The sequence below is a fragment of the Carassius gibelio genome, chromosome B6 (genome assembly GCF_023724105.1).
Source record: "Carassius gibelio isolate Cgi1373 ecotype wild population from Czech Republic chromosome B6, carGib1.2-hapl.c, whole genome shotgun sequence".
Lineage (NCBI taxonomy): Eukaryota > Metazoa > Chordata > Actinopteri > Cypriniformes > Cyprinidae > Carassius > Carassius gibelio.
In genome coordinates this window covers 15,274,728-15,299,962 of record NC_068401.1, presented here as the reverse complement: position 1 = coordinate 15,299,962, position 25,235 = coordinate 15,274,728, and the positions used below count along the sequence as shown (strand labels likewise).

The 25,235-nt window shown below is 36.4% G+C and overlaps 1 protein-coding gene across 9 annotated transcripts in view; it reads left to right on the top strand.

Moving 5' to 3' along the window:
* LOC127959931 (kinesin-like protein KIF1A) overlaps nucleotides 1–25,235 on the top strand; it is a 56,787-nt gene continuing 31,552 nt past the window's right edge. For 3 of the 9 annotated variants that reach the window (XM_052559420.1, XM_052559415.1, XM_052559414.1), the window contains exons 1-14: nucleotides 1–310; nucleotides 2,685–2,856; nucleotides 13,332–13,405; nucleotides 13,805–13,984; nucleotides 14,309–14,377; nucleotides 14,620–14,798; nucleotides 16,607–16,718; nucleotides 16,951–17,028; nucleotides 17,338–17,403; nucleotides 17,516–17,533; nucleotides 17,738–17,816; nucleotides 17,900–17,978; nucleotides 18,359–18,501; nucleotides 24,244–24,377. In XM_052559420.1, the coding sequence (XP_052415380.1) occupies nucleotides 2,751–2,856; nucleotides 13,332–13,405; nucleotides 13,805–13,984; nucleotides 14,309–14,377; nucleotides 14,620–14,798; nucleotides 16,607–16,718; nucleotides 16,951–17,028; nucleotides 17,338–17,403; nucleotides 17,516–17,533; nucleotides 17,738–17,816; nucleotides 17,900–17,978; nucleotides 18,359–18,501; nucleotides 24,244–24,377 (1,317 nt within the window). In that variant the 5' untranslated portion in view covers nucleotides 1–310; nucleotides 2,685–2,750. Of the gene's footprint in view, nucleotides 311–2,684; nucleotides 2,857–13,331; nucleotides 13,406–13,804; nucleotides 13,985–14,308; nucleotides 14,378–14,619; nucleotides 14,799–16,606; nucleotides 16,719–16,950; nucleotides 17,029–17,337; nucleotides 17,404–17,515; nucleotides 17,534–17,737; nucleotides 17,817–17,899; nucleotides 17,979–18,358; nucleotides 18,502–19,568; nucleotides 19,608–24,174; nucleotides 24,378–25,235 lie in introns of all 9 variants that reach the window. The other 6 variants (XM_052559413.1, XM_052559412.1, XM_052559417.1 and 3 more) reach the window with 3 other exon arrangements.

Genomic DNA, 25,235 nt, shown 5'->3' with positions numbered 1-25,235 from the left:
GCTCAGTCAGTCTCAGCACCACCGCTCGAGGCAGCTAGCAGAACCATTTTGGCTTCTACATTACAGGGCACTCAAAGATCTCTCCACTAAGAAGCCTTGATCCATACAAGCAGGCCTTACCGGGCATCCAGCTACGACCTCGCTGGATCAAATAAAGGATCCTCTGTTAAACAGAGAGAAAAGCAGACTGTGTTCAGCATATCAGAGGAAGAGCTGAAAAAAAAAGAGAATTAGAGAAGCCAGCACGAGAGGCAGTAGTGGGAGCTGATCTGTCAATAGCTGAGAGCATCAGAGGATCAGCATTGTAAAGGTAAGAGTTTTTCCATTGTTGGCATGTTCTAGAGGACAATGCAGTATTAATGAGGCTCTGTCTGTTTATTTGGTGTTGGGTCACCAGGGTGGGACTGCTGTGGGGTGCGGCCATTTAGAGCCTGTCAACAAATCCAGACATTATTATTATGACAGAGAAGTGTTTTATTTTATTTTATTGAGTATTGGAACAGATGTTGTTCATCATAGATGTCCTTGTGTACATATCTCTAAGTGCTGTGAGATAAATGCACTGTCATTCATTGTCTCAGGCTCGCAGCCACGTAGTAATGTCATCAGGAAAGCGCTTATGAATCACGATTCCAGAATTTACCAGAGAACAGATAAAGAATGGTCATTTCTATTTTTTTTTCTTCTTTTCATTAATATGGTAGCGAGTTGGGAAAATATAGTGAGTACTGGCAACACGCATATGAAATTGCGTATGATTCCCACTGTGCTTTAAAAGCACTATATCCTGCGTATGATGTCACACAAATGAACAATTTATATAGATTTGTTGACACTTAAAAGCACAGTGACTGGTGACAAAAAAAATACATTATGAATTTTATGATTTACACTGTAAAATATAACCTTAAAAGCATATTCACCCAAAGATTACAGTTCATCATTTACTCACCCAAATTTATTCAAACCTATTTAATGTGATAATGTATAAACTAACTGGTAATATTCAAGTCAAAACTGTTTTAACAAGTCTTAATTGTTACACCAGTGATGGTCATTTTCAAAGGTCAGATCAAGAAAAGCAGTGCATTAAAATTTTAATCATCATTTATACTCATGTACTTCCAAATCTGTACGAATCCTTTCTTGTGTGTGTGTGTAAGAAGATGTTTTGAAGAATGTTGGTACAGTTGCTGGTAGCCATTGGCTTCCATAGTAGGGAAAATGCAATGGAAATTAATGGCCACCAGCCACTGTTTGTTTCTTCAAAATATCTCTTTGTTTGTTTTACTACCCTTTTAAGGTAACTTGATCTCTTTTTTTTCTACTTGATCTGACTCTTAAAAAACTGTTATTGGTGTAACAATTAGGAAAGGCTTGTTACGTAATATTTTCAATCTTGAATCAAACCAGTTTAATTAATATATTACCACATGAAGTACCACATTTTTTGGTTACATAACAATATTTAATTAGGTTAATCAGAAATTGTTTAGAATGGGCATGAATAGGTTGATTAATCAACATGCTAGTCACAATACATGTATTATAAAACCAATTTTATAGTTTCTCTTCATCGACTCAACAGCACTAAACCTAAAGCTTTCTGACTTTCTTTGTAAACTGACATCCTGTCTTTGAGGTTCACGCAAACGAAGGACTGAACCCACTCCGTCACACCAGAACGTGACTCAGCGTGATGTTAGTCTAATTGAAACAACGCATAATGCAGCTCACATGAGATCACTATATGAGCTCTTTTACGTTTATTCAAATAAAGCTCTTAGTTAGTCAGTCTGTAGCAAACACTCTTATAAACAGAAGCAGAACTCGTTGAAAATGAGATTAAGGCTTAAAGGTCATGAATCTTCCCTGCATGACACATTAATTGGACCTTCATTTTGGTCCGACCAGCAGTCTGAGCTGGACTCAGAGTTTGTGGCAGCCAGCTCTGTTATCTGTTATTATAATAGGGAGCATACTGACATTTAGCCAGCCGTGCAGTTCTTTTGTTGCTGCCGGGCTGAGTATCACTCTAGATCTGCAGCTGACCGTGCATGATCCTTTTACGGTGAGGTCATATAAACACATTCTTCCTGTCTGATCTGAACATCGAAATATTGAACATTTTTAGATTTTATTATTTAACCTCATCGTAAGTCACCACTGAAATCATGTTTTTGCTTTTCAGCCTGTCATCCCATCATGTCATTTCTTTATAGATACAACATAAATCATACTCATAGTTGCTATGGTGATAGGCAGCTAAGATTTACAGCCTTCCCGAAAGTAGGTGTAATTTAATTTCCAATTGGGAAAGTCTAAATCAATATCTCTCTGCTGCTATATAGTAATGGAGCTACTAAACAAGTAATATCCTCTCTTTTTTCAGAAGTGCTGCACATAGATGAAGGAATATAGATTTTACTGTAAATTTATTGTACAATAATATTTTGTGCATTGATCAGTATGTCTCAATTAGTAAGCAGCTTTTCATATGTAGCTAATATAATGTATATATTTAATAACATAACTGTAATAACATAAACGGAAATACAATTACAATAGTAATAGTAATCCAATAATTTTTATGTTATATTATATTTAAATATGATGTAATAGATAAAGATTTAGATCTTCCAGTTTTATGTTTGATGAAATCGGTGTCATTTCTCTCTTTGCAGGTGTGAGCAGTGATCTGGACATTTAAAGCAGTGCTTTCAGCACACACACACACACGCAGAGGCACCATGGCAGGGGCCTCGGTGAAAGTGGCGGTGAGAGTCCGTCCCTTCAACTCTCGTGAGATGAGTAAAGATTCCAAGTGCATCATCCAGATGTCAGGAAACACAACCAGTAAGTACCCAACTGCACCTGAGCCCCGATGCTTCCATCCGGAACATCCAGCTGTTAAATCACTAAGAATAATCAAAACACTCCAGTTTACAGAGCATGACTTTTACTGTGTGTCTTCATGTTGTTTTTGCAGGCGTGTTTTGTGTTTTTATTGGCCCTGTTTGAGTTTTTGACCTCATCTGCACGGATTTCATAAGGGCAGTCTTTTTGAGACGATGTGGGATAATTGTTAACTGATCAGTGAACTGGGGAGAACAATCTCACCAGTAAATTAGATCCGACATTCATTTCATCGTCAGCCATTATTCTAATGTGGCTACAGAAACTGAGAGTTATTAAAGCAGAGAAAAAAATAGAGGGATGCTGCAATGAACTGACAAGCAGCAATGCCAACATGCACTGCAGCTGTATTTGTTAGTGATCGATGTTGGTTAGCTGTTTGTGACACTAAACAACCAGTTGATTAGCTGGTAGGGTGAGTGGTCAATTTCAAAGGAACTAATGAAGAGACATCATCTTCTCGGTCAAGGATGTTGTGTTGTAAAGGAACATAAAATCAGGGCATCTTAAATGGTTAGATGAGGTCGAAGATATGTTTGAGCATGTGTGTGCGTGTGCACTTGCATGGTCTTTTGTTGCATATTTTGTTGTTGGGTAAACCAATGAGAATAATAAAACCACACTGGCATGTATAGAGCCAGGGGTCAACTAGCCCATGAAGGTAGATATATAACTATATTATGGTTTAAGGTTGATAGGCTATAGCTTGAAAACATGTCCTACTGGATTTCACCAAAAGGTCAGTGAGTGTTTAATGAACCCTTTTCCTGGACAGAAATTGTTTTTGTAGTCAAAAAAGAAAGTGTAGAAAAAATTTTTAAGAAAAAAAGTTATTAAACTTGCCCTGGTCACTACTTTGTTATTATTTTTTCCTTTTTATCCTAAAGTGTGCTGTAAACATATGTTGAATATTTTTTTACATTGGAATAAGGATAGTGCAGTTTTATTTTTTTTATTTTTTTTAGACAGTGTCATCATGCAGCAGAAGATTTCTTGGTTCTAAACATGTGAATGTGCTCGAAGAATGGAGGGAACTGAAAGACTGGAGAGAGAGATTTGATTTCTAATCTGCCTGGCTGGGCGCAGCCATTGGTCAATAATGGATGAGAGCTTGTGAAATATTTAGAGTTTGGCCTAATTTAGCTTCCTCCCTTCCACCTTGTGTTGCTTGAGAAAAACATTGTGTCCACCGTCGTCTTTGTACCTGAGCTAGTTTTTGATAGCGTTGATATTTTCATCAAATATTGAGTCAAAAACTAGAACGGGTCAAAAGAAACTTTACTAAAAATCAGTGTGCCATTTGTTATACCTTTGTCTGTTTGTAAAACAAAGTGCACGTACAAAACTGTCCTGATGATGGCAGATGTAATATTACACCATGGTATTGTTGTGAAGGTTAGGCCAAGGGTTTTACGAAGGAGATGCATTGGGACTGGCAAATCTGTAAACCATGTTGCACAAGATACTTTTGTTGTAAGGGCACCGAACTAGTGGTGCTTAATGGAAATATGACATTGCTCTAGACTGATAACAGTGAGGATAAAAGCCTAACACACTCTGTTCTTTTGTTTTAATTGGTAACGAAGACTGAACCTTGAACAATAGAGAAATGAGCCATCAAAAGCAGTAGAAACACTTATTGTCATTGTTAATGGATTGTGCAAGTCAGCCTTCTGTCAGATCTTTAGATGAATGTCACAGCCCCAACAATATGTTTAACATCAAATCTGCATTTACTCAAACAGTAATGGAAAAATATCTGTATAATAGTATATTGTTACTAAAATTGTCACTGTATTTTTATAATGTAGGCACACACTGACATGCATATAGAAAGAGCAAGAATGTCCTTGATACGGTGTAATTATTTAATGAAATACGAGTAATATTAATTTACATGTGCTTAGGTTAGGGTTTGGTTTATGGTTAGTTTCTTGTAATTATACTACATTTATTGTTATTACTGTAGTAAGTAATAAATAATAAGTGTAACAAGGACACTGTAGAATTAAAATTGTCATTATGCAGTATGCATAATCATTTGTATGTTTCAGCACATATCCAAACATACAAATATGTGTGTAAACCTACGTCTGTGAATGCTAATAAGTCCCAGCTGGTCTATTTGACATTTTTTTTGCATATGAAATTGAAATTCCTTTTGTGCAAAAAATATTAAACATTACTCAAATCATTTACAGAATTATTCTGGCATACTTGCAGACATTAACACATTCCTGACGCACTGCAAAGTTTGAACATTTGAGGTACATTCAGATGCACAGCTGGCAGTGGCTGATTAAAACAACTCTGATTAGCATTGCTAAACATTTTAAATAATCTTGAAAATTGTATACATTTAATGAGTACATTCCAGTTTGCCAGATTATATTATCTCCATTAACTTTCTTATAAGTGAGGGTCATTCTTTAGTATCTGTTTCAAGTTTTTTTTTTTTTTTCATGGTGTGTGCTAGTTTTTTTTAATAATTACCTTTCAAATCCTTGTTTTTTAAATTGGATTCTTAATAATAACAGCTGTTTCATCTGTTCTCCATCATCTAAGCCTCTAACCTGGCATATTGCCTCAGCACAGCAATGATGTAAGCCATCCTAAAGCATAGCATTCATTTGAAATGCAAGATTACCTGCACAGACAGCCTGTGTGGCTTGCCTGTGTCTATTCAGAGTCCACTCAAAGACATCCTTTCAAAGCCCTCACCACAATCGCCAGGCTGCTTAAGCCAATCCGTATAAAGGCCCAGTGGAGTGGCGCAACACTAGAGATCTATTCAGAATCTAATGTGAGAAACATTCCATTACTTAACATGTTTGACCTTCTTTTGTTGTTTATGTGGAGGTATGTGTTTTTTGAATGCATTTTATATGGCACTTTACTAGTATTGCTGAAGCTAAAACTGTGCTAATATGCACAAACACACATGCAAACACATCTTTCTGAATTGTTTTCTAGATTACTGTCCTTTGAAAAGTAGACTTGGTGTAAGGCAAGAGGGTCGATGATGTCATGAAAGAGCCTTTCTAGTCAGCAGTAATTTGGAAAGAAGCCAGTCCCAGTCTCAATCTGAGGGTGTAAATAACTGGTTGTTAGTGGGAGTCTGAGCCCAGAGAGAGTCTTTTGTCCTCCACGCTGGCTGCTTTGTAACCGCTGCCAGCTTGAGATGGGTCAATAGCCGTGTTCCCACAAAGCCGTAGAATGGTGGAAAGCTGAGTGATTGACAGCTCTGACTGGTTTAAGCCACCCTGCTATCACCGAGGCACCACTGGGCTGCTCACACAGGCCTTTAAGTTCTTATAAAAGAGTTTCCTTTTCGCTGGAAATTGTCTCATTACCAAGCCACAAAAGATTTTAGCTCTGGTCCCTGCGAGAAAACTAATGTAAGATTCTGTCTAATGGTTTCTAACAGCAAAAAGGCTTTACTGACATGGGATTTCATTGGTTTCAGTGCTGCTGTAAATTCTGTGTGATCTTCTCAGTGATACTGTGGTAATTATGCATGTGGTATATGTCCATTTAGAAGAGATACCAAATTATCCATTTGATGAAACTGTGTGATTATGAAAAAGGAGAGACTTTCGCTAATAGTTTAAGAGAATCCGATTGCCATGTTGATCAAAGTGCTAAATGATGCTCCCCTGATCACATCACTCCCAGAATTCCATTCTCTTTATTGACTGAGACAGGTGTGTGTGGAAATGAAGTCTTCAGTTTTCAACAGAATCCAGAGCTTTGATTAAGCTAAAGCTGTGCCATTTTTATGGTCTTCTATGGATGTTACTTGTGATTTCTTCCCAGTGAGATCTTGGGTAAAAGGCATGGTACACTGTGTAACATCAATGATCTTTTATTTCAGAATGTACAGTATTTGAGGAAAGACATTGTTCCCAATCATCCTTTTGACAGCACTGAGGAGCAGCTGAACGGCATGACTGCTATTATTTCTTACAGCAAGAAAAATATTTCACAATCAACTAAACTAAACTAAACGAAACTCAAAGAAAAACAAAACAAAATGCAAAGAACAATAAAACCAAGTAAAACGCAAAGTAATACAAAAGGAAACAAAATGCAAAGAAAAATAAAAATGAAGCCAAACGTTAAGAAAAACTAAATGAAAAACAAAACACAAAGCAAAACAACCATGAGCATGTCACAATAATTAATCAAAAACTACAGTTTCCCCCCCCCAAAAAAAGCCTGAAATAATTTATAATCAACAAAATAAAAGCTATCAGTTGGCATGTCACACTAATTGATCAAGGACTACTGATTTTCTCTAGGAAAATATAAATATTTTATAATTTTGCCAGAAATTTGTCTCAGAAAACAAAACTATGAGTGTGAAGCCCAGGGGCCCTATGCATAGTCAGTCCTAATCCCCCCCCCCTGAAAATATATATTCCAGACTTTTCAAGGGCCCTCTCTTCCTTTGGGGCCCTGGTAATCAGTACTGGTTTTACCCCCAGTCCGGCGCCCCTGGTGAAGCCATTTTAAACTACAGTGTGGTAGATACCAGACCATACCTCTCTTGAAATTATTCTTAATGCATTTTGGTGAAGTAGTCTTAAACTCCTTTTGGCATTTTCATTAAGATTAGTCTGATCAGTTTAATCTGATGCATAATCATCAGGCTGTAATGGAAAAATTGAGAGTTTGGCTATAATGGGAAATTTCATCTATTCAACTCCCCATGAAAAAACTTCCACCAAAACTGTTTTTTTTTTTTTTCAAAAACGATTTTTTTTAATGTCATCTCGTACTTCATCTTCTCATCAAATCTTCTGACCAATCAAATGCTCTCGAGAATCCAAAGAGCCCGTCTCCTGCACTATAAATATAGATGCTGAAGCACATGAGATCAGTCACTTGTTCACAGTGTAGTATTTCCTGAATGGCTCTTAGTGCACACTGTAGGTGATAGGAAACGATTCAGACAGTGTAAATATGCTTTCCGTTGGTGCAAATGAGGTCTGGTTTCACGTTGTTTCATGTGAACCGCGGCAGCGCACATCCGGGCTTTGGCTCTGGTCCAGAGATGGGATTGCACAGAGCAGATCATATGCACGTGTGGGCATTTATTAAAGACTTTTACAACTACACAGTCTCAGCATGATTATGACCGCTATTTTGTTTTCATATTGAATCTAGGGGTAATCTATTAGACTGTTGCTGTCAAATGCGGCTTTACCAAGCTCAACGCCTCTGGCCCGAGCAGATATATCCAAAACGGTAATTGGCTATTTTTAAAAAGGGGCAGGGCTGCTCGATATGTCCCGCCCTATCTTCCTGTTTCAGTTGAAATTACATCACCACTTAGAATAATGCTGCTTGTTTCAAGGCACTTCAGGGGACCTTTAAAACCCGCCAGCCCAAAATCTCCATCTCACTGCACTCACACACACATCAGCAGTCGCCATGTCCTCCTCTGGGCATTAAAAGTGATTAAAAATCCTCCTCGTTATTAGGTTTGTGCATTTACCGCTACAGTCAGGATGCTGATGTAACCGTTGCTAAGAAGGCTGGATGTGAATCATAGTCATTATTGAGAGCAGAGGAAAGGAGAGAGGATGAGAGGAGAGGAAAGAGGTTTTTTGTATTCACAGTGTTAAGAACATTATTGACTGATAACTGACCTCTTAATATATTAAAAGTGTTTTAACAACCTACTTCATGCTGGAATATAACAGATCAGGAGCATGAAACCAGACACCCTGACTGCTATGAATAATTCAAGCAGTGGCATCTCAAGGTTAGCATCATTAGCACTGATTGGTTTGATGGGTTAGTGGACTCCAAAGCCATCACAGTTTCCAGAATGTGACCTGCTAGGCTCCTAGCAACAGAACACTTACAATCAAAGCTACCATAAAGTTACTGTCACATAACTGCCATTTGTTCAGCTTAATGTCGAATGTTGAACACTCTTGCATAAAAAAAAACAAAAAAACTGAAGTATTAAGAATATTTTTTTTGTGTATAACAGACATGTACAAACATGCAAACATATGATTACATTTTTATTTGTTTAAAACTGTGTGTAGGCCTACTCCTTCCAACCCAACCAACATACAAATAAATAAATAAATTGTGGTGCATTGTTCATTTCTACATATGGTATTGAAAAAAAAATTATAAATATATATGCGTGCTAAAGCTATTAAAGGGGTCATATGATGCGATTTTAAGTTTTCCTTTCTTTTTGGAGTGTTGCAAGCTGTTTGTGCATAGATAAGATCCCTAAAGTTGCAAAGAATAAAGCCTCAAACCCAAAGAGATATTCTTAATAAAAGTTAAGACTCTTTGCCACTTTTGTAAAGTGTGGCAGCTCCAACTTGCAAGGACAGTCTGGCGCTTCTGACTCACAGCCTGTAAGTACGTTTTCATTTAAAAGAATTTGCCACCGATGATTCAAACGTGAGTTTTGAGCAGTGTGGAGTAGTGCTTGTTGTTTGTTGTTTCTCCAATCACAACATGGTTTTATGTTTACACGGCACAATATGCAACGCATAAAAAGACAGTATAAGTCATTATAATCAGTAATTATATTCCCACTATATGAAACAAATGCCTTGTTCGCAATGGGTTTTATTGGTTTTGTCTCATTGGACCGCGAAACGACAACACAGGCTAGGGTAGATGCTTAACATTTCCATCACACGTTTGAGGTATTTGGCCAATCACAACGCACTGGATAGCTGTCCAATCGGAGCACACCTCACTTTTCAGAACAATGAGCTTTGTAAAAATCGACACATTTTTCAGAGAGGCGGGGCATAGAGGAGCAACTATAATGTGCAGCATTTGGAAAATAATGTTTTTTTTTTTTTTTTACCTTAAACTGCATAAACAGATTTCATTACACCAAATACACAAAATAATCTTATTTTTAGCAACATCATATGCCCCCTTTAAACCTTAAAAAATGTCTGTTTAATTTCTATAGTAAATATTAAAAAAGGTATTTCTGGCAGATTAACTTATTTAACTTATTTTATTTTGACATCTATTGATAATTAAAAACAGAAGTTCATTTTTAAATATAACAGCTGCTGAGAAACATTTTATTCTGTTAAAGCATTCCTTCTTCAGACGGCAGACTATTTAGCACACATGCACATACAAACACTATTTTACAACTTGCAACCAGAGTAGATGTAACATGGTAGTGCTTCTATACCGATGATGCATGATATCCCTTGGGCTATGCAGTGCTATTATTATAACTCATATACTCTGATGTACAGCCAGCACTGGACTGCCCTATAGGGACAGTTGAACACAGATGTATAGATGGGGTAAAAGTGTCTGTCCCTTTAATGGACACGAGTGAATGAATTATTTCACTCCAACTCTTTAAATGTAGCTAGCCATTTTAGAATTGAGCTTCCTGCGTTGTAAAACATGGCTGCAGGATGTTGCTTAATGTATGTGCCATTCAGATTCACATGCTCAAATGTGTTTAGATTGTTCAAACTGGAGCTAGATGAGAAATGAATGGGAAAACCAAATAATTAGGAGATTTTAGGCTGTTTTTAGAGGACATTTGGTTTATTAGATGAATGCATGTAATCATTTTTGGAGGTCAGTTGTACTATGTGTGCTTTAGTTAGCAGATAAATTCATTTTATTCAGGCTTTTTCAAGCTTTGCTTAAATGAAATAGATGAAAAGTAGAACAGGGATTTACAGGAGGGATTATGCAATGACATGTCCTTCTGTTCCTTGGCAGCTCTGTGTGTGTGAGTGAGAGTGTGAGAAAGAGAAAGAGAAAGACTCATAAATATGTTTAATGTTGTATCTGAACTCTGAAGCTGTGGTGCTGCATCTATGAAGTTCAGAAGCGATTTCCCGTGAGATTTCTGGGCTATTGAGAGAAGTGCTCAAATCTATTTTTTTTTTTATTTAATTTATTTGTGTACTGTGTAGATTTATTATGTAAATACACACACAAATATGTATATATTTTAAAAATATTTATATGTATTCAAATTTATATTATATGCTGTAAATTTTTTATATATATTTTTTTCATAGATATATGCATGTAATGTATACCTGTACATGCATGTGTGTATATTTATATATACATAATAAATATATACAGCACACACAGCACAAATATATTACTGTAAGCACAAACTTTTATTTTGGATGTGATTAATCGCAATAAATCATTAGACAGCACCTAGCATTCTGCAACCTTGGCTTTTTGAGACTATAAATCCATTTGTTTTAATGAAATTTGTTTCAAAATCAAGTCATTCACAGATGATCTTCCTCGTCATGTATCTGTTAATGGATCATTAAGTCAGTGAGTTGATGTGTTTTGCCTGAGTATGTGTTTCAATTTGTAACAGTGAGTAAAAAATTTCTTTGGGGTGTTCCAACCATTTAATAGCATAAGAGCTCTTTTATGGAATCATTAATTAGGCCAAATTAGCTGTTGATGCAATAATGTCACACACACAAAAATATGTTAATAAATATTTCACTATTTTTCACTAGTGTAGGATTTTGAGCTTATGATCACTTTAGGCAATGTCCCTATTTAGATCTTATAGCACCATGTATAAAATGAAACGCATAGATCATGAACTACAGTGTGGAATCAAATGCATTCTGTTCATTGACCAGCTGTCCCTGGAGAACCAAGATAAGTGTTTGCTTCACGCAGAAAATCTTTTTCAGCCTAGAGACTTTCTGAAGGTCATTCTTGAATCGCCCTTCTTTGAGGTCAGAACACATTGTGTTTGTTGAAGGAAACGTAATTCATCACATTTATCTTATTGCTTGTTTGTTGTCTGTTTGTGTTAGTTATGTGCATGTGAAAATACCACTGTGTGTGTGTGTGTGTTTCCTTATGACTGCTTGACTGAATTCAATTTCTCAGTCCACTAATGGTTGCTCAAGCATTTACTGAAAATATGTGTACTTCAGATGCCCTTTTCGTGGTTATTGTGGCTTTTTGCTTCATGGTTGGTTAAGAATATTTAAAAGAGTTTACTTTAAGGGCTATTTTTATGTGGTTTTGGCTTCTGGTCTTGCACATCCCACCATATGGCAGCTGAGATGTATTTCAGAGCAGAGACAGTATGTTCTGACAGACTCCTGACTGTAGCGTCTGTGGTGGCGTGTGGGCTGGCTGTGAGTAAGATTGACAGAATAATGATGTTCTGAGCTACTAATAAGCACCAGGAAGTGATTATAGACAGTTTAAATCCAGGTACATTTTGCTGTCTAAGTAGATGAAAATTGTGCAGTTATCCATCATGTTTTCACATGATCCAAGTCCAGTTAAATTGTCTCCTCTACAGTGTGTTTTTGGCAATGATTTTCATGCTGTGCATTCACTTCATCCAGATTTTTAGTGGGAAGGTTCTAGTTTTCTCAAGTGCAGAGTATTAGTTTGTGTTAATTACATACTGTGTGCTGCTTATATATATATATATATATATATATATATATATATATATATATATAATATTATTATTATTATTATTATTTATTATTATTTTATTTTTTTTTTTGGCGTGTGGTGCAAAGAAACTTCTTTGTTGGTAAAATGGGCATCTAAATGAAGTTCAGGCAGAGCGGGTCATTAAATCCTGTCAATCACAACACTGTATTTAAATATTTAAAGGGCCGCTCACCTCGCTCCTGTGACAGTACTTCTGGTATCTGTCCGTCTCCACCTTTATTTTATTCACTTCTACTTTATTATGAATTATTGATTAAATTGTCCAGAGAGATGTTTAGAGTCTGAGTCGAGTCTTCTGCTTGAGTCCTCCATGATGGACAGTAAACTAAACATGTTACTTGGATCTCACTCAAGGATTGTATGAAATATAAACTTGTGAACGATGTCTACTGCTGGGTAACACATAGGATCGGAACATTGACCTGTGTGTAATTATTTCTAGCTTTCTTTTCTTTTCCTCTTGATCTGTCACATTCTCTGGAGCAGAAAACTTTTCACAGGCAATCCATATCCAGGAAATTACTTAAAATTTAACCTTAAAATTTTTTCCTGATGTCATCAGCACTTGAGCAGCATACGTTTGTGAATAGCGTTTACTTTAACTATGTAAGTTCAGATGACTCAAATCTTCCTGACGATGTCTGCAAAAGGTCATTCTCATTTTAAAATGAACATAATTTCTGTCTGGTGTGATTCCTGCCTCTCTCTGTTGACTATCACTGAGCACTGCTGAGAGCAGCTGGGTTTTAGAGCACGTCCGCATGGACCCGCTTAGACAAACTACAGTGACTCAGCACTTATTGACTGTGTGGCGGCCATTTAGTGGCTGACAACAGAGTATTAGATGTCCACTCAGGATCTCCAACATGTTTTATTAACCTTATTCATTCTCTGCCATTCTTTTCCTTGTCTTTCAGCCATCATCAACCCCAAAGCACCCAAAGAAACCAAAAGCTTCAATTTTGATTACTCCTACTGGTCACATACAACAGTAAGTCAGTGGTTCAATGAAATGAAACCGAAATAAGCATTGCTTGCAGTGCAATGCACAAAACATGATAGAAGTAATTACCCTTCAATGGTCAAAGATCATGCAGTTTATATTTTTCTGGTCACACTTTATTTTAGGGTCCAATTCTCACTATTAACTAACCATTGACTATGACTTTTGCCTCAATTAACTCCTTATTTGCTGCTTATTAATAGTTTATAAGGTAGTTGTTAAGTTTAGCATATTGGGTAGGATTATGGATGTTATGCATTATATGTACTTTATAAGCACTAATAAACAGCCAATATGTCAATAATAGACATGCTAATAAGCAACTAGTTATTAGTATGAATTGGACACTAAACTAAAGTGTTAAAATTTTTCTTCATCTATCCACAGCCAGAAGATACCAACTATGCCTCCCAGCAGCAGGTGTTCAGAGACATCGGAGAGGAAATGTTACTTCATGCCTTTGAGGGCTATAACGTTTGTATTTTTGCATATGGCCAGACTGGGGCCGGTAAATCTTATACCATGATGGGCAAACAGGAAAAGGACCAGCAGGGGATCATTCCACTGGTAAACAGATGCCTAAATAAGCAAATATGAAAAATAAGCATTTCTAAATATCAATCGAAGTACTTATAAAGCAATGTTCAGCTGCTAAATTCCCCTTTTTGTACAGCTAATATTGTCTCTCCTGTCACATTGGCATTGCTGTATAAACAGGAAAATGATAATGTATTCAGGGGCAGTGTGAACAAGATCAGTTTAAACTAAATTAAATGACAAGTCAAACACCAAACTGACTAGTACACACAGTATGAACATGATTATTCACTTAATAATCTCTCTTTATTATGTCTCTCTCTTTCCTCTTCCCCCTTCAATCCTAAACATCAGCTGTGTGAAGACCTTTTTACCAAGATTAATGACAACAATACTGATAACAACATGTCCTATTCTGTGGAGGTAAGATTTTTTTGATTGTTTCAAATCTGAGTGTAGCTTAACTGCAAAGCAGCTGCTTTTATATGTAGGGTGTGTTTGAGTCTGTACCCTGTTATCACAGCTATTATGATAAATTACAATTTAGTAAAAATAAATCAATAATCATGTCATTTGTATATCATTTTTAGGTTTAATCCTCAAGTAGATTTTTTTTTTTTTTTTTTTTTGGGGGTTTTAACGGTCTATTATTTTCATCCTCTCAGGTTAGTTATATGGAGATTTACTGTGAAAGGGTACGAGATCTCCTGAACCCAAAAAACAAAGGAAATCTGCGTGTGCGAGAGCACCCATTACTGGGTCCGTATGTAGAGGATCTGTCCAAACTCGCCGTCACATCATATAATGACATTCAAGACCTGATGGACTCAGGGAATAAGGCTAGGTATTCTATTCTATTCTATTCTATTCTATTCTATTGTAATGAAGTGTTCATGCCATGTCTGTACTGCTGTATTTATGATTTTCCAACAAGTAAAAACTTTTCTTTTTTGCCATGCATTGTTCATAGAGCTCATTAATTGTAGCGGTGCCTCAGGTGTTTGCAGTGTGTATACAGTATGTGTATGCGGTCAGCAGTGAGAGCGCATAAATATAACCAGAAAGCACATTAAAATAATGCACGAGTGCGAATCTCTCTGTTCGCAGCAGATTTCCTTTGCTCTGTCACAAAACCGGTCGTGCTTGCTCAGATACACGCTGCTTTGCGAGGAGAGAGTGTGCACACTTAAAACGTGTCTCCTCTCACTTAAACTGCATCCTGTTCACTAACAAATTCACTCTATGCTCATGTGTTAGGCATGAATTATTTTCGCACGTTTTTATTTCTAGCCTTTTACCGCAGTGAGAACGCTCTGATCCGTCAACATTGGCTCAGAAAAAAGGCGCATCACAGACAGTCTGTGAACCTGGAGTTAGGCATATGCGCACGCTCAAATCGTGATTTTAGGACGTTTTCTATTAATGGCACAGCCCTAGAATGGACTGGAAATGAACAGAAAATAATTGGCGGCCCACCTGCAATACCACCACAGGTTGAAAACCACTGGTATAGACATTTAACAGTTTATGTATTTTTTTATTTTTTAAAGCACAGTTCTTTTGAACTTTCTATTCATCAAAGAATCCTGTAAAATTTGTCACAAAAAAATATGAATGCTTAAAAAAAAATCAGCCTTTAACATTTTTGAATGGTAGTGTATTTAATGGTATTTCAGATTAAACACATGATTATAAATGGGGGATTTTGGGGAGAATTTTATGAATATTCAAAATTTTCTGATTTGACTGTCATGATGCAAATAAACCAAAATGGACTCTGCCACAAAAACAACAGAACCTGAACTCATATTTGAGCTTATGGCCAAAGTGCATTATGTTTGTTTTTAAACATTTAAAAAAGGACATATAGAGGTGAATTAATGTAGTCATTAAATTATTGGCTGTCTTCTAAAACAATGCCATTCATGGAGTTTTGGGGGATTTTGAGCATTGTCATAGAAACAAATCATTTCTGAGTCTGAGGACATGATCAGCACAAACTAGAATTTGTAGCTGCTATTTTGTAATAACAGTAATTCTGGCACAATGTGAAAACTTTCTATTCGATTCTATTCTGGCTTCTAGAAATAAACAAAAATAGCCTTTTGTTGTGTAGACCAGTGGTCCTGGTCACATGTGTTTTTTCAAGGTCTTCATGGCCACATTGAGAGGAAAACAAATATTTACTTATTGTTCAGGCTTATCATCATGGAAACAAATGGACCATTTAATTCCAGGAGACAATATGTTAGTGCATTCCTATTTCCTCAGCTTAGCATCAGTCAACAGTTCTTTAATCTCAAGGTGTTGAGATGCACCACTGCCAATGCACTATATGCTATACATTTAGCCTGTTCTGTAGTTAATGTGTGGCAAAACAGACAGGAGCTCATTAATGGAATAAATAATTAGGATGTTTTTGTTTTGTTATTAAAGATTGGATTTAAATACATCAGGGAAACATTTTGTTGGTCATTCAATTTCAGTCCAAGATCAGATGAATCATAGAGGCAGAAGTCAGTGCAAATGCTATGATATTATGATTTAAAGAGACTTGAGAAAAATCTGAAAACACAGCACTTCCTCAAGTGGTATAGAGTCTGAGAAGTCAATATTAATGACGTTTCTGAATGGAGAAATTCTGTTATGCAGGACAGTAGCTGCCACTAACATGAATGAGACCAGCAGCCGTTCACACGCTGTCTTCAACATCATCTTCACCCAGAAGCGCCATGACTCCGAAACAGACAACACTTCAGAAAAGGTACGTGCTGCTGTTGCATATTACAGACCCTGTCAGTCGCAATAAACAGCTCCGTTTAGATCATAAGGTTAGGCCACTTGTCTCTCACACTTAACACAGGGCTATACTGGATGACTTTTGACATTGATAGTTTATTTTTTCTTCTATGTATGGGTAATGTGAAAGGTGACATTGGCCTGTCCATTATTTCTCAGCATGTTCATTATTGACCTATCCTGAACTTCTCTGGCAGGTCAGCAAAATCAGTCTGGTGGATTTAGCCGGCAGTGAGAGAGCAGATTCCACTGGAGCCAAAGGCACACGGCTCAAGGTGACTAATATATATATACTGTATTTATTCACTTCTTATCCCCAGTTGTCTGTTGTCCTTTCATGCCCTCTATTTAACTCCTTTAGTATCTCTGTGGTCTTCCACATCATTGTTTCTCTAACATCTACTAATGTCTCTTTCTCTTTCTTCCTTTGTACTCTAATTCTCTCTACATACTTCCTGTACTTCCTGCTATTAGTGCACAGAGCGTAGACTGGGATTTTGACAGTATCCCACTTCATTCTGTCATCAGTAATCTTTTGAGTTTGGAATTGTAATTAAATTTTCTATTTACTCTTTCAATCCCAGGAAGGGGCAAACATCAATAAATCACTTACTACCCTGGGAAAAGTCATTTCAGCTCTGGCTGAGGTGGTAAGTGTTTTGTTTTGCTCTGAGCCTTGAGGATGTTTGAAGATTTATTACTTTCTGCATAAAAAGTTGAATGTGTGTCAGTTTAATGATCTGCAATCACTTATTTTTGCAGGATTCTGGCTCAAACAAGGTATAAAAACATGAAACAACTTTTATATCTATCTGTCTGTCTGTCTATCTATCTCCTCTTTGTTTTTTTAAATTATAAAATTTTTAATTGAATAATTTTGATAATTAATTTTGATATATTAATCACAATTTATCAATGAATCATATCATATCATATCATATCTCATTAATATAATATAATATTTGTTTTATTTTCCCCACACAGAACAAAAAGAAGAAGAAAGTAGAGAGTTTTATTCCTTACAGGGATTCTGTACTGACCTGGCTACTGAGAGAGAACCTTGGTATGTATCAGGGTGTTCTGTCACCTCAAACAATATTTTAATGTATTCTCACTCTTGAAGCACTTGACCTTTGACCTCTTCAGGTGGCAACTCTCGCACCGCAATGGTGGCAGCTCTCAGTCCTGCTGACATCAACTATGATGAAACCCTCAGCACTCTCAGGTATTCTGCCTCAGTTCTATCATTTCTCTCTCTCTCTCTGTCTGAGGTTGGTAATGAGCTAGATAATGAGCTGACAAGTTCAGCAGTATGTTACATAATGAGAATGTTCCTGTTCCCTCTCCACACACCTCCCACTTGAAATGCCCTTCAAAGATGCTGGTGTGCAGTAATATTGCTGAGCAGAGTAACTGGGCACCTATCAGTTTGTGTGTGTGTGTGTGTGTGTGTCGGTCTAAAATCTTCTTTTTTCATTACACTATGTGTATATATCTACTGCAACAGCCATAGAAAGCAGCATTATTAAAGCATTTTTTTTTCTTCATATATAACCATTTGTTTTTCTTCTTTACCATCTCAAGTCCAATTTGTGTGTGATTCAGGTATGCAGACAGGGCTAAGCAGATCCGTTGTAATGCTGTGATCAATGAAGATCCTAATAACCGTCTGGTGCGGGAGCTGAAAGATGAGGTGTCCCGTCTGAAGGACCTCCTCTATGCCCAGGGCCTCGGTGACATCATCGAGAGTAAGAGTGTTTGCTTTTTATCTGCTCTGCCTTTATCTCATCATAAGTATTGCATCAGACAGTTTAAGACCACTTTTATTTTATGGTACTGAGACATGCATTAGTGCATATGTTTTATTTTTCTGTTCCAAATCCCAGTAAGCTGCCTAGAGATAACTAAGCAACTAAACTAGGCTGCCTTCTAAGCTCTTTTTGGCCATATTTTTAAGGAAGCATGTAGATATGCCTTTAGAGGTGAAACACTGTGGAAAAAATTAACCCAAAAGGGTAGACGAAAAATACAAATGTGATTAAATATATGTTAGTTATAGTTCATTCAGTATTAAAAGTATCAATGGAAGGAATTCAGTGTGACAATTGTTTATTTTACCTCATAACCAAAACCTTTAGCTTAGCAAAATGCTAATATCAAACTTTAACATCAGTTTCAGTCTAAGTGTTGAGCACTATTAGTGCACCACGCAAACTTGCTGTCAGCATAAAGTATTTAAAATTGGTCACTTTTGATATTCCATTACAGTCAGTGCTGCTTTATTAGGCAGCTGCCTACAGTATGTACTGTAGGTAGTAGGCAGCAAGCAGCTTGAAAGGTTTTGGAACAGAGCTCTTATGTCTCTCTTAGAGATGGAAGAGAGTTGCATATACAGTATAATCATGGATGGTTAAAATTAAGTATTAATTGTAAGTTACCACACACACGCACATTAAAATGAACACTCTTTAAACCACTCACATTGATTCACTGGGTCCTCAACTCCTCCCTGTGCACTCCTAACTCTATTTCTTCTAATCACTCGTTTCTTTTCTCATCCTATCGTCTCTCGATGGTGATCCCAGCGGGGAAATTCCTTAGAACAGACGATCTGGAGTCCAGCCCTCTGGGTTTGGTACAATTCAGTGTCAAGTGACTTTGAAAAGTCTAAATTAGACTCAGAATTTCCTCTAAGCTCTTAGTCTTTTTGTGTCAAACAGTTCGTCTCACTTTCCTTTCTCTCTTTCTCTTGTGTTAAATTTTATGGCTTTTTTATTTCTCTTACTCTTGTTCCTTCTTTGTCGTTCTCTCTCAGCGTTTCGGGGGACAGTTGAAGATTTTGCTGGTTTGAAATGTGTGTTTCTTGGGCTACATCTCACATTCTCTTCTATGCTTTTGCAGTTTTTATAGATAAAGCAGATTTCTGCATCCTCAGAGTCCATTCAAGGGTTTGAGAGAAAAATCATTTCAGAACCATTTCTAGTCCTATCACATGAAAGCCATTAATGTTTGTCTGTTAAAGGCTGTCAAACTATTTTGTGGTCATTTCTCTTTGTAGTTGTTAATATATTAACCAGCTTTTATAACTGCCAGTAACAATTATACCATTGTATATATTCACAGAATATAAATTAAACAACAACAATTCTGTATTTACTGTTTATTTAGTATCTAATATTTGGATTATTATAAATAATCCAAATATTATCCAAATACATTCGTAATGGACAAACATACAGTCTTACCAAAATGCCATTTTTGGACTTGGTATTACGGTGATATATTGTGATTATTTGGTTGTTGTTTTTTCTAACCCTGGTTGCTATAGTGTGATTTCTGAGCTGAAAGCTGCTTTATCTAGTCTGGCGCTGCAGGGCTGTTTGTTTCCTCTCTCTTTTCACCCTCTCTTTTTGTTATGTTTCTCTTTTGGCTTAATGCAGAGCAGGATCAATGTTATGTCACACTTACGAACTAATTGATCTCACTCATCCATCCACTTATCTGTCATATTACCTAATTAGTTAGATGACGATGTATCAAACGAAGTGGCATCTGCATGTGCAATGTGCTACTTTTCTTTACAATACATAGTGAATTTTTGTAATCTAACGCAAGAAAATGCATTCTTTTTTAAGTATGACTTGTGTCTGAATACTTCTGGGACACTATGTAAAAATCACACTTCAGTTTAATATGCACTACTACGGTTGTTAAAGACATGGGTGAAAGACTTGTCTGCTTGTATTTCACAGTGGGAGGGGCTTATAGATGTGGGTTTGAGTGACAGCTTGTGTGCTCTGAAGCTTGCTACTAGCTGCAGCTTTATTAACAGCCAAACATCAAAATTAATGCTTCTTAATATCCTATGTAACACAACTCGCATTCAAAGCTTCAATTCCACTAAACATGTCATTGAAAAACCTGCAATTGTTACATCAAGGAACCATTTTTGCCTTAAAAATTTGTTCTGTTGTCATATCATGATTTAGTCAGATTAATTCAATTACAGTTAATTTAGATGTTGCGAAATTAATTCTTTTTTTTCTGTTACTTGATAAAAGTAAAACTTGATATAGCATGTCTTTCTTCAGGGTTTTGCTAGTAGATGAAGATGGAATACAATCATGCCCAGTTTGTCCAAACCAAGATAATTATTTTCAGAATGGCAGCAACTATTTACATGTGTAAGAGATGGTAGATGCTATTTACAGCAGATCAAATTAAAATAAAGAAAAATATATATATCTTGTTTGCACCAATAGCATTTTAGTGTTATCTAAATACTATTATATTATTTATTGATATTTTGAATTAGTTGTTGTTATATTGTCAATTTAATTTTTAGGTGATATTTTTCAGGTTTCAGTGATTTTTGTTATGTGATTTTCAAAATTGTATTTTAGTTTTAGTTTTTTTTTAAACAGTTATTAGTAATTTGAGTACTTAGTACTGTAATATTTTTACTTAAAATTGCTAAATTTCAATTAAATTTAACTTCAGCTGTATTTAAGAGTAATGAACTTATATTTGTAATTAATTTTGTTAGTTATTTTAATATTTTTTTTATATTTTGTTATTTATTTTCACTCTTAGTTAACAATGACAACATTGAGTACAAAGAATGAACAGAAATTCTATTCTATTTGTATCATGGATGAATTGTCTGTGTAATATTGTGTGAAGCATTGTGTAAATAGCCTTTGCTAAAACAAGATTGGTTGTTTGCACTGTAAGATATGTCACTGGCCAGTGGTGAAAAACATTTAAGTTACTCTTTGATCCCATTTGCTGTGTGCGTGATGCAGTCATTATTCTAACACAGATTCATGATGTTGAGAGGCGAAAAAGCTTAGTTAATCTTAAGCCTTGCATGCTTTGGCACAGAGCACTGCCTTAAGCAGAAAATATAAGCAGAAGTGCCTTTCTTTAATGTGCATTATGTAATCCTTTCATATCAGCTGCTATATGCATAGAATCCTCAGTCTCCATCTTTTGTGTTTAGTCATCCGTCACCAGGAGCCACGTCTTCTCACGTTTTACCCAAGATACTTGCCTTGTAGCTCTCTTAGGAGTGTAGTAGCACAGCTTAAGCGCTCTGTTGCCATAGCAGCACTGTCAGAGCTAAGAGATGTTAGTGTGCGAAGGTTATAGAGAAATTACAAAGCCAAACTCCCTGTAGAATATACGTTTATTTAGCTATTATATCCCGTGTTACATTTCTTATGGTATTAGCATAACTGTGCAGCTAGGGATATGTGATATTTAGTGGTTGGATAGGTGGCTATTATATGAAATGCTGGCAGTGAGAATTGTGGGCAGATATTTCCTGTGTGAGAGTCGTGAATGTTGTTTTGTAACTCAGATGTAGGATGTAAGTTGTTTCATTGTAAATGGATTTCACGAGAGCATAATGGAGCTGTTAATGGAATTTTTTTCTCTCTGGTCAGTGATGACGATCGCTCTGGTTAGAGATGATGGGAATTAGAGTCACTGGCTTTAAGCAGAAATATGAGCTCATTGCTAATGTGCTACAGTTAACATTTGCTTATAAAAAATGTATGTTAATTAGTATGAGAGATGGGCCTAGATAGCGTTAAGGATTTTAAAAAAGGCCTATAGGCTAAAATAGCATGGCAATAGCACTCTCTTTAGACAGCATTTATTTAGACAAAGTCTGTGAAGTGCATAGTCCACTTTATTTTAAGGTGTCCTTGTTACAGTGTAATTATACATGTAAGTACTGCGTAACATATATTAACTTCATGTACTTACTAAATTGTTAGGATTAGGGTTTGGTTTAGGGTTACTTGTAAATATGCATAATTTGTTGTTATTATAATAGTACATGTAATGTGTAACACGGTCACCTTAAAATAAAGTGTTAACATCATTTTCTTAGGTATTGTATCAATGTTGTAGATGTAGTTTAGATATAATTTTAGTATAACCTCAAGCCCCAAAGCTCCATAGGTGATATCATGCATATTTAAAGGGATAGTTTAGCCTATCAATATTCACCATTTAGTCACCACTCACAGCCTTGTTTTCATTCCTGATGAAATGTAAAGAAAACGCTGACTACGGTCTATTGTCTTGCAGAGAAAAAAAGAAAATTGTAGTTTAAAGGGGTCATGACATGGATTTTATTTATTATTTGAATATGTTCCTTGAGGTTTACTTATAATGGTGATACTGTTTTTTGCCCCCCAAACATAGAAAATAAATATGTGGAAAAATACCCTTATACTGGCCCTCTGTCTAAAATGTTGTCTAAAACCTGTTTCAGGGGCCGGTCACATATCACATCTTTTGCAAGCTCAAATTCGTTATTTCAATTGTAGACACATAGCACGTGCGCACGGTGTGATGCGCTCATTTTTTCCAGGTGCGTCCACGCTGCATTGAGATAAAAACATTTAAACATTTCAGAATGCCGCAAGGGCACCGCGGATCATGTGCCAAGAACCAACCAATCAGCTTGATCTTTTCCCATATCAACATTGAAAGCTCAGCCAAGATGAAGGAACAGCTGATCATAGCTGTACAGGGATAACCATTTTTATATAAATTTTAGTAGCAGAGCTACTGCAAGCTGCGAATCCATTTATCCTTTGCTTAAGAGCACAGGTGATGCTTGCTTATCAACGACAGACGCCTCCGGAGAGCAAGCGCCCGAACGCTTTGGAAAAAAACAGAAAGCGGTGCGCCTAGTATTTTCCACGTGAGACGTGAATGGCCCCTTAAGGGGCGTGTCCTTTAAGGCTTTTCAGTAATTTTTTTATAATGAAGGAGAACATTTTAAGCTATGACACCTGCAGGATGTTTTAATGGTACAAAGACCTCATATGTTCCAAAAAATAAATGTCATGACCCTTTAATGAGTGAGAGCAATTTATGACAAAATTTTCAATTTTGGCTGAACTATTCCCTTAAGACCAAGAAAGGATTGGCATTTAGTTGCTTGAATGGACTAACATCATTTTGCTCAATGTACACTAACATAAGACACCGGTGTCAAATAACAGCCCAGATCAATGCATGCATGCCTGTTAAATTTTTCAGATGTGGCTCTCAGGTTGCAGTCATTGGATGGCCGGTGTGTAACGCTGTAAACTCGCTGATGGCTGGCGTGTCTCTGTGCTGCTGGGTTTCTGCGCTAGAGCTTTAATTTTATTTCTGCTTGTCCCCTTTACTGGGCTGGTCTGTTCTTTCTTTCTATCTTGGGCGTTTCTCCTCACATGTGAAATTTCTGGGTCTCTGAATTCAAATTAATTTCAAGCTACATCTCTTTCTCTGTCTTCTCTACCTTTTCTTCCTTCTGCTCATCCTTTTCTGTCTGCTTCTCTCTGTACTCTGTGTCTGTCACCCCCTGCCCCTCGCCCTCTCCCCACCCCTGCACCCCTCTCCCCCTTCCCCGACAGACGTATCCGATTACAAGAACAATAACAATAGTGGCCAAGCTGTCAATCAAAGAGGTGATCTCTCCACAGTGACCAATGCTATGACGGGGATGAGCCCCTCTCCATCTCTCTCCGCCCTGTCCAGCCGGGCTGGTTCCATCAGCAACCTCCATGATCGCATCATGTTCAGCCCAGGGAGCGAGGAAGCCATTGAGAGACTCAAGGTGACTGGCATGAAGCATGAAACCCTGATAACACTGGCTGAAATCCTTCAAATATAAATCTGACAAACATTTGCGTTACAACTTCAGATTAAAGGTCTTGTATCATATACACACACACATATATATATATATATATATATATATATATATATATATATATATATATATATATATATAAAATGTTAACAAATAATTTCCCCCCTTAGTGTTACTGTTTAATACGTGCAGTACTGTTGTCATTAACTTAATCTATAAAAAAAATCACTAATTGAAATAAAGCTTGAATAATATACAATAGAAATAGAAGTAAGAAATTTTATTTTAGCAATTAACTGAATAAAATACGTTTAATTTAATTACTAATGACTAATACTAAAACTGAAATAAATTAAATCTAAATTGAAATATAAAAAGCTGATAAAAATGACAAAATCACATAGCACCATTACAAAAACTACAATTAAAAATTAAAATATAAAAATAAAAGCTAATTTATTAAATATTAATAAATGCTACACTCGTATACATTGATGGCAAAAATTATTAGAACACTTGTCATGTATAAGAGGTTTCAGTTTTTTTTGTTGAATTGGCCATTACATAAAGCAAACTATTGCCGGAACTACCTGCGATGGAAGGAATCTGGTGGAACTTTGAAAATGATTGACCGGCCCCCTCAAATCTGGACATTGATCCCTTTGGGGTGAGTTAGAAAATAAACTGGATAGATCTTGTACATTCAATGGAAAGCCATTGGCTTGAGCTGCAGAAGGCGGGAAGATAACGTAAGTTTTGAAGTCCTCAGGAAATATATTGACACTATGCCAGAGAGGTGTGCTGCTGTAGTTGCTGCAAAAG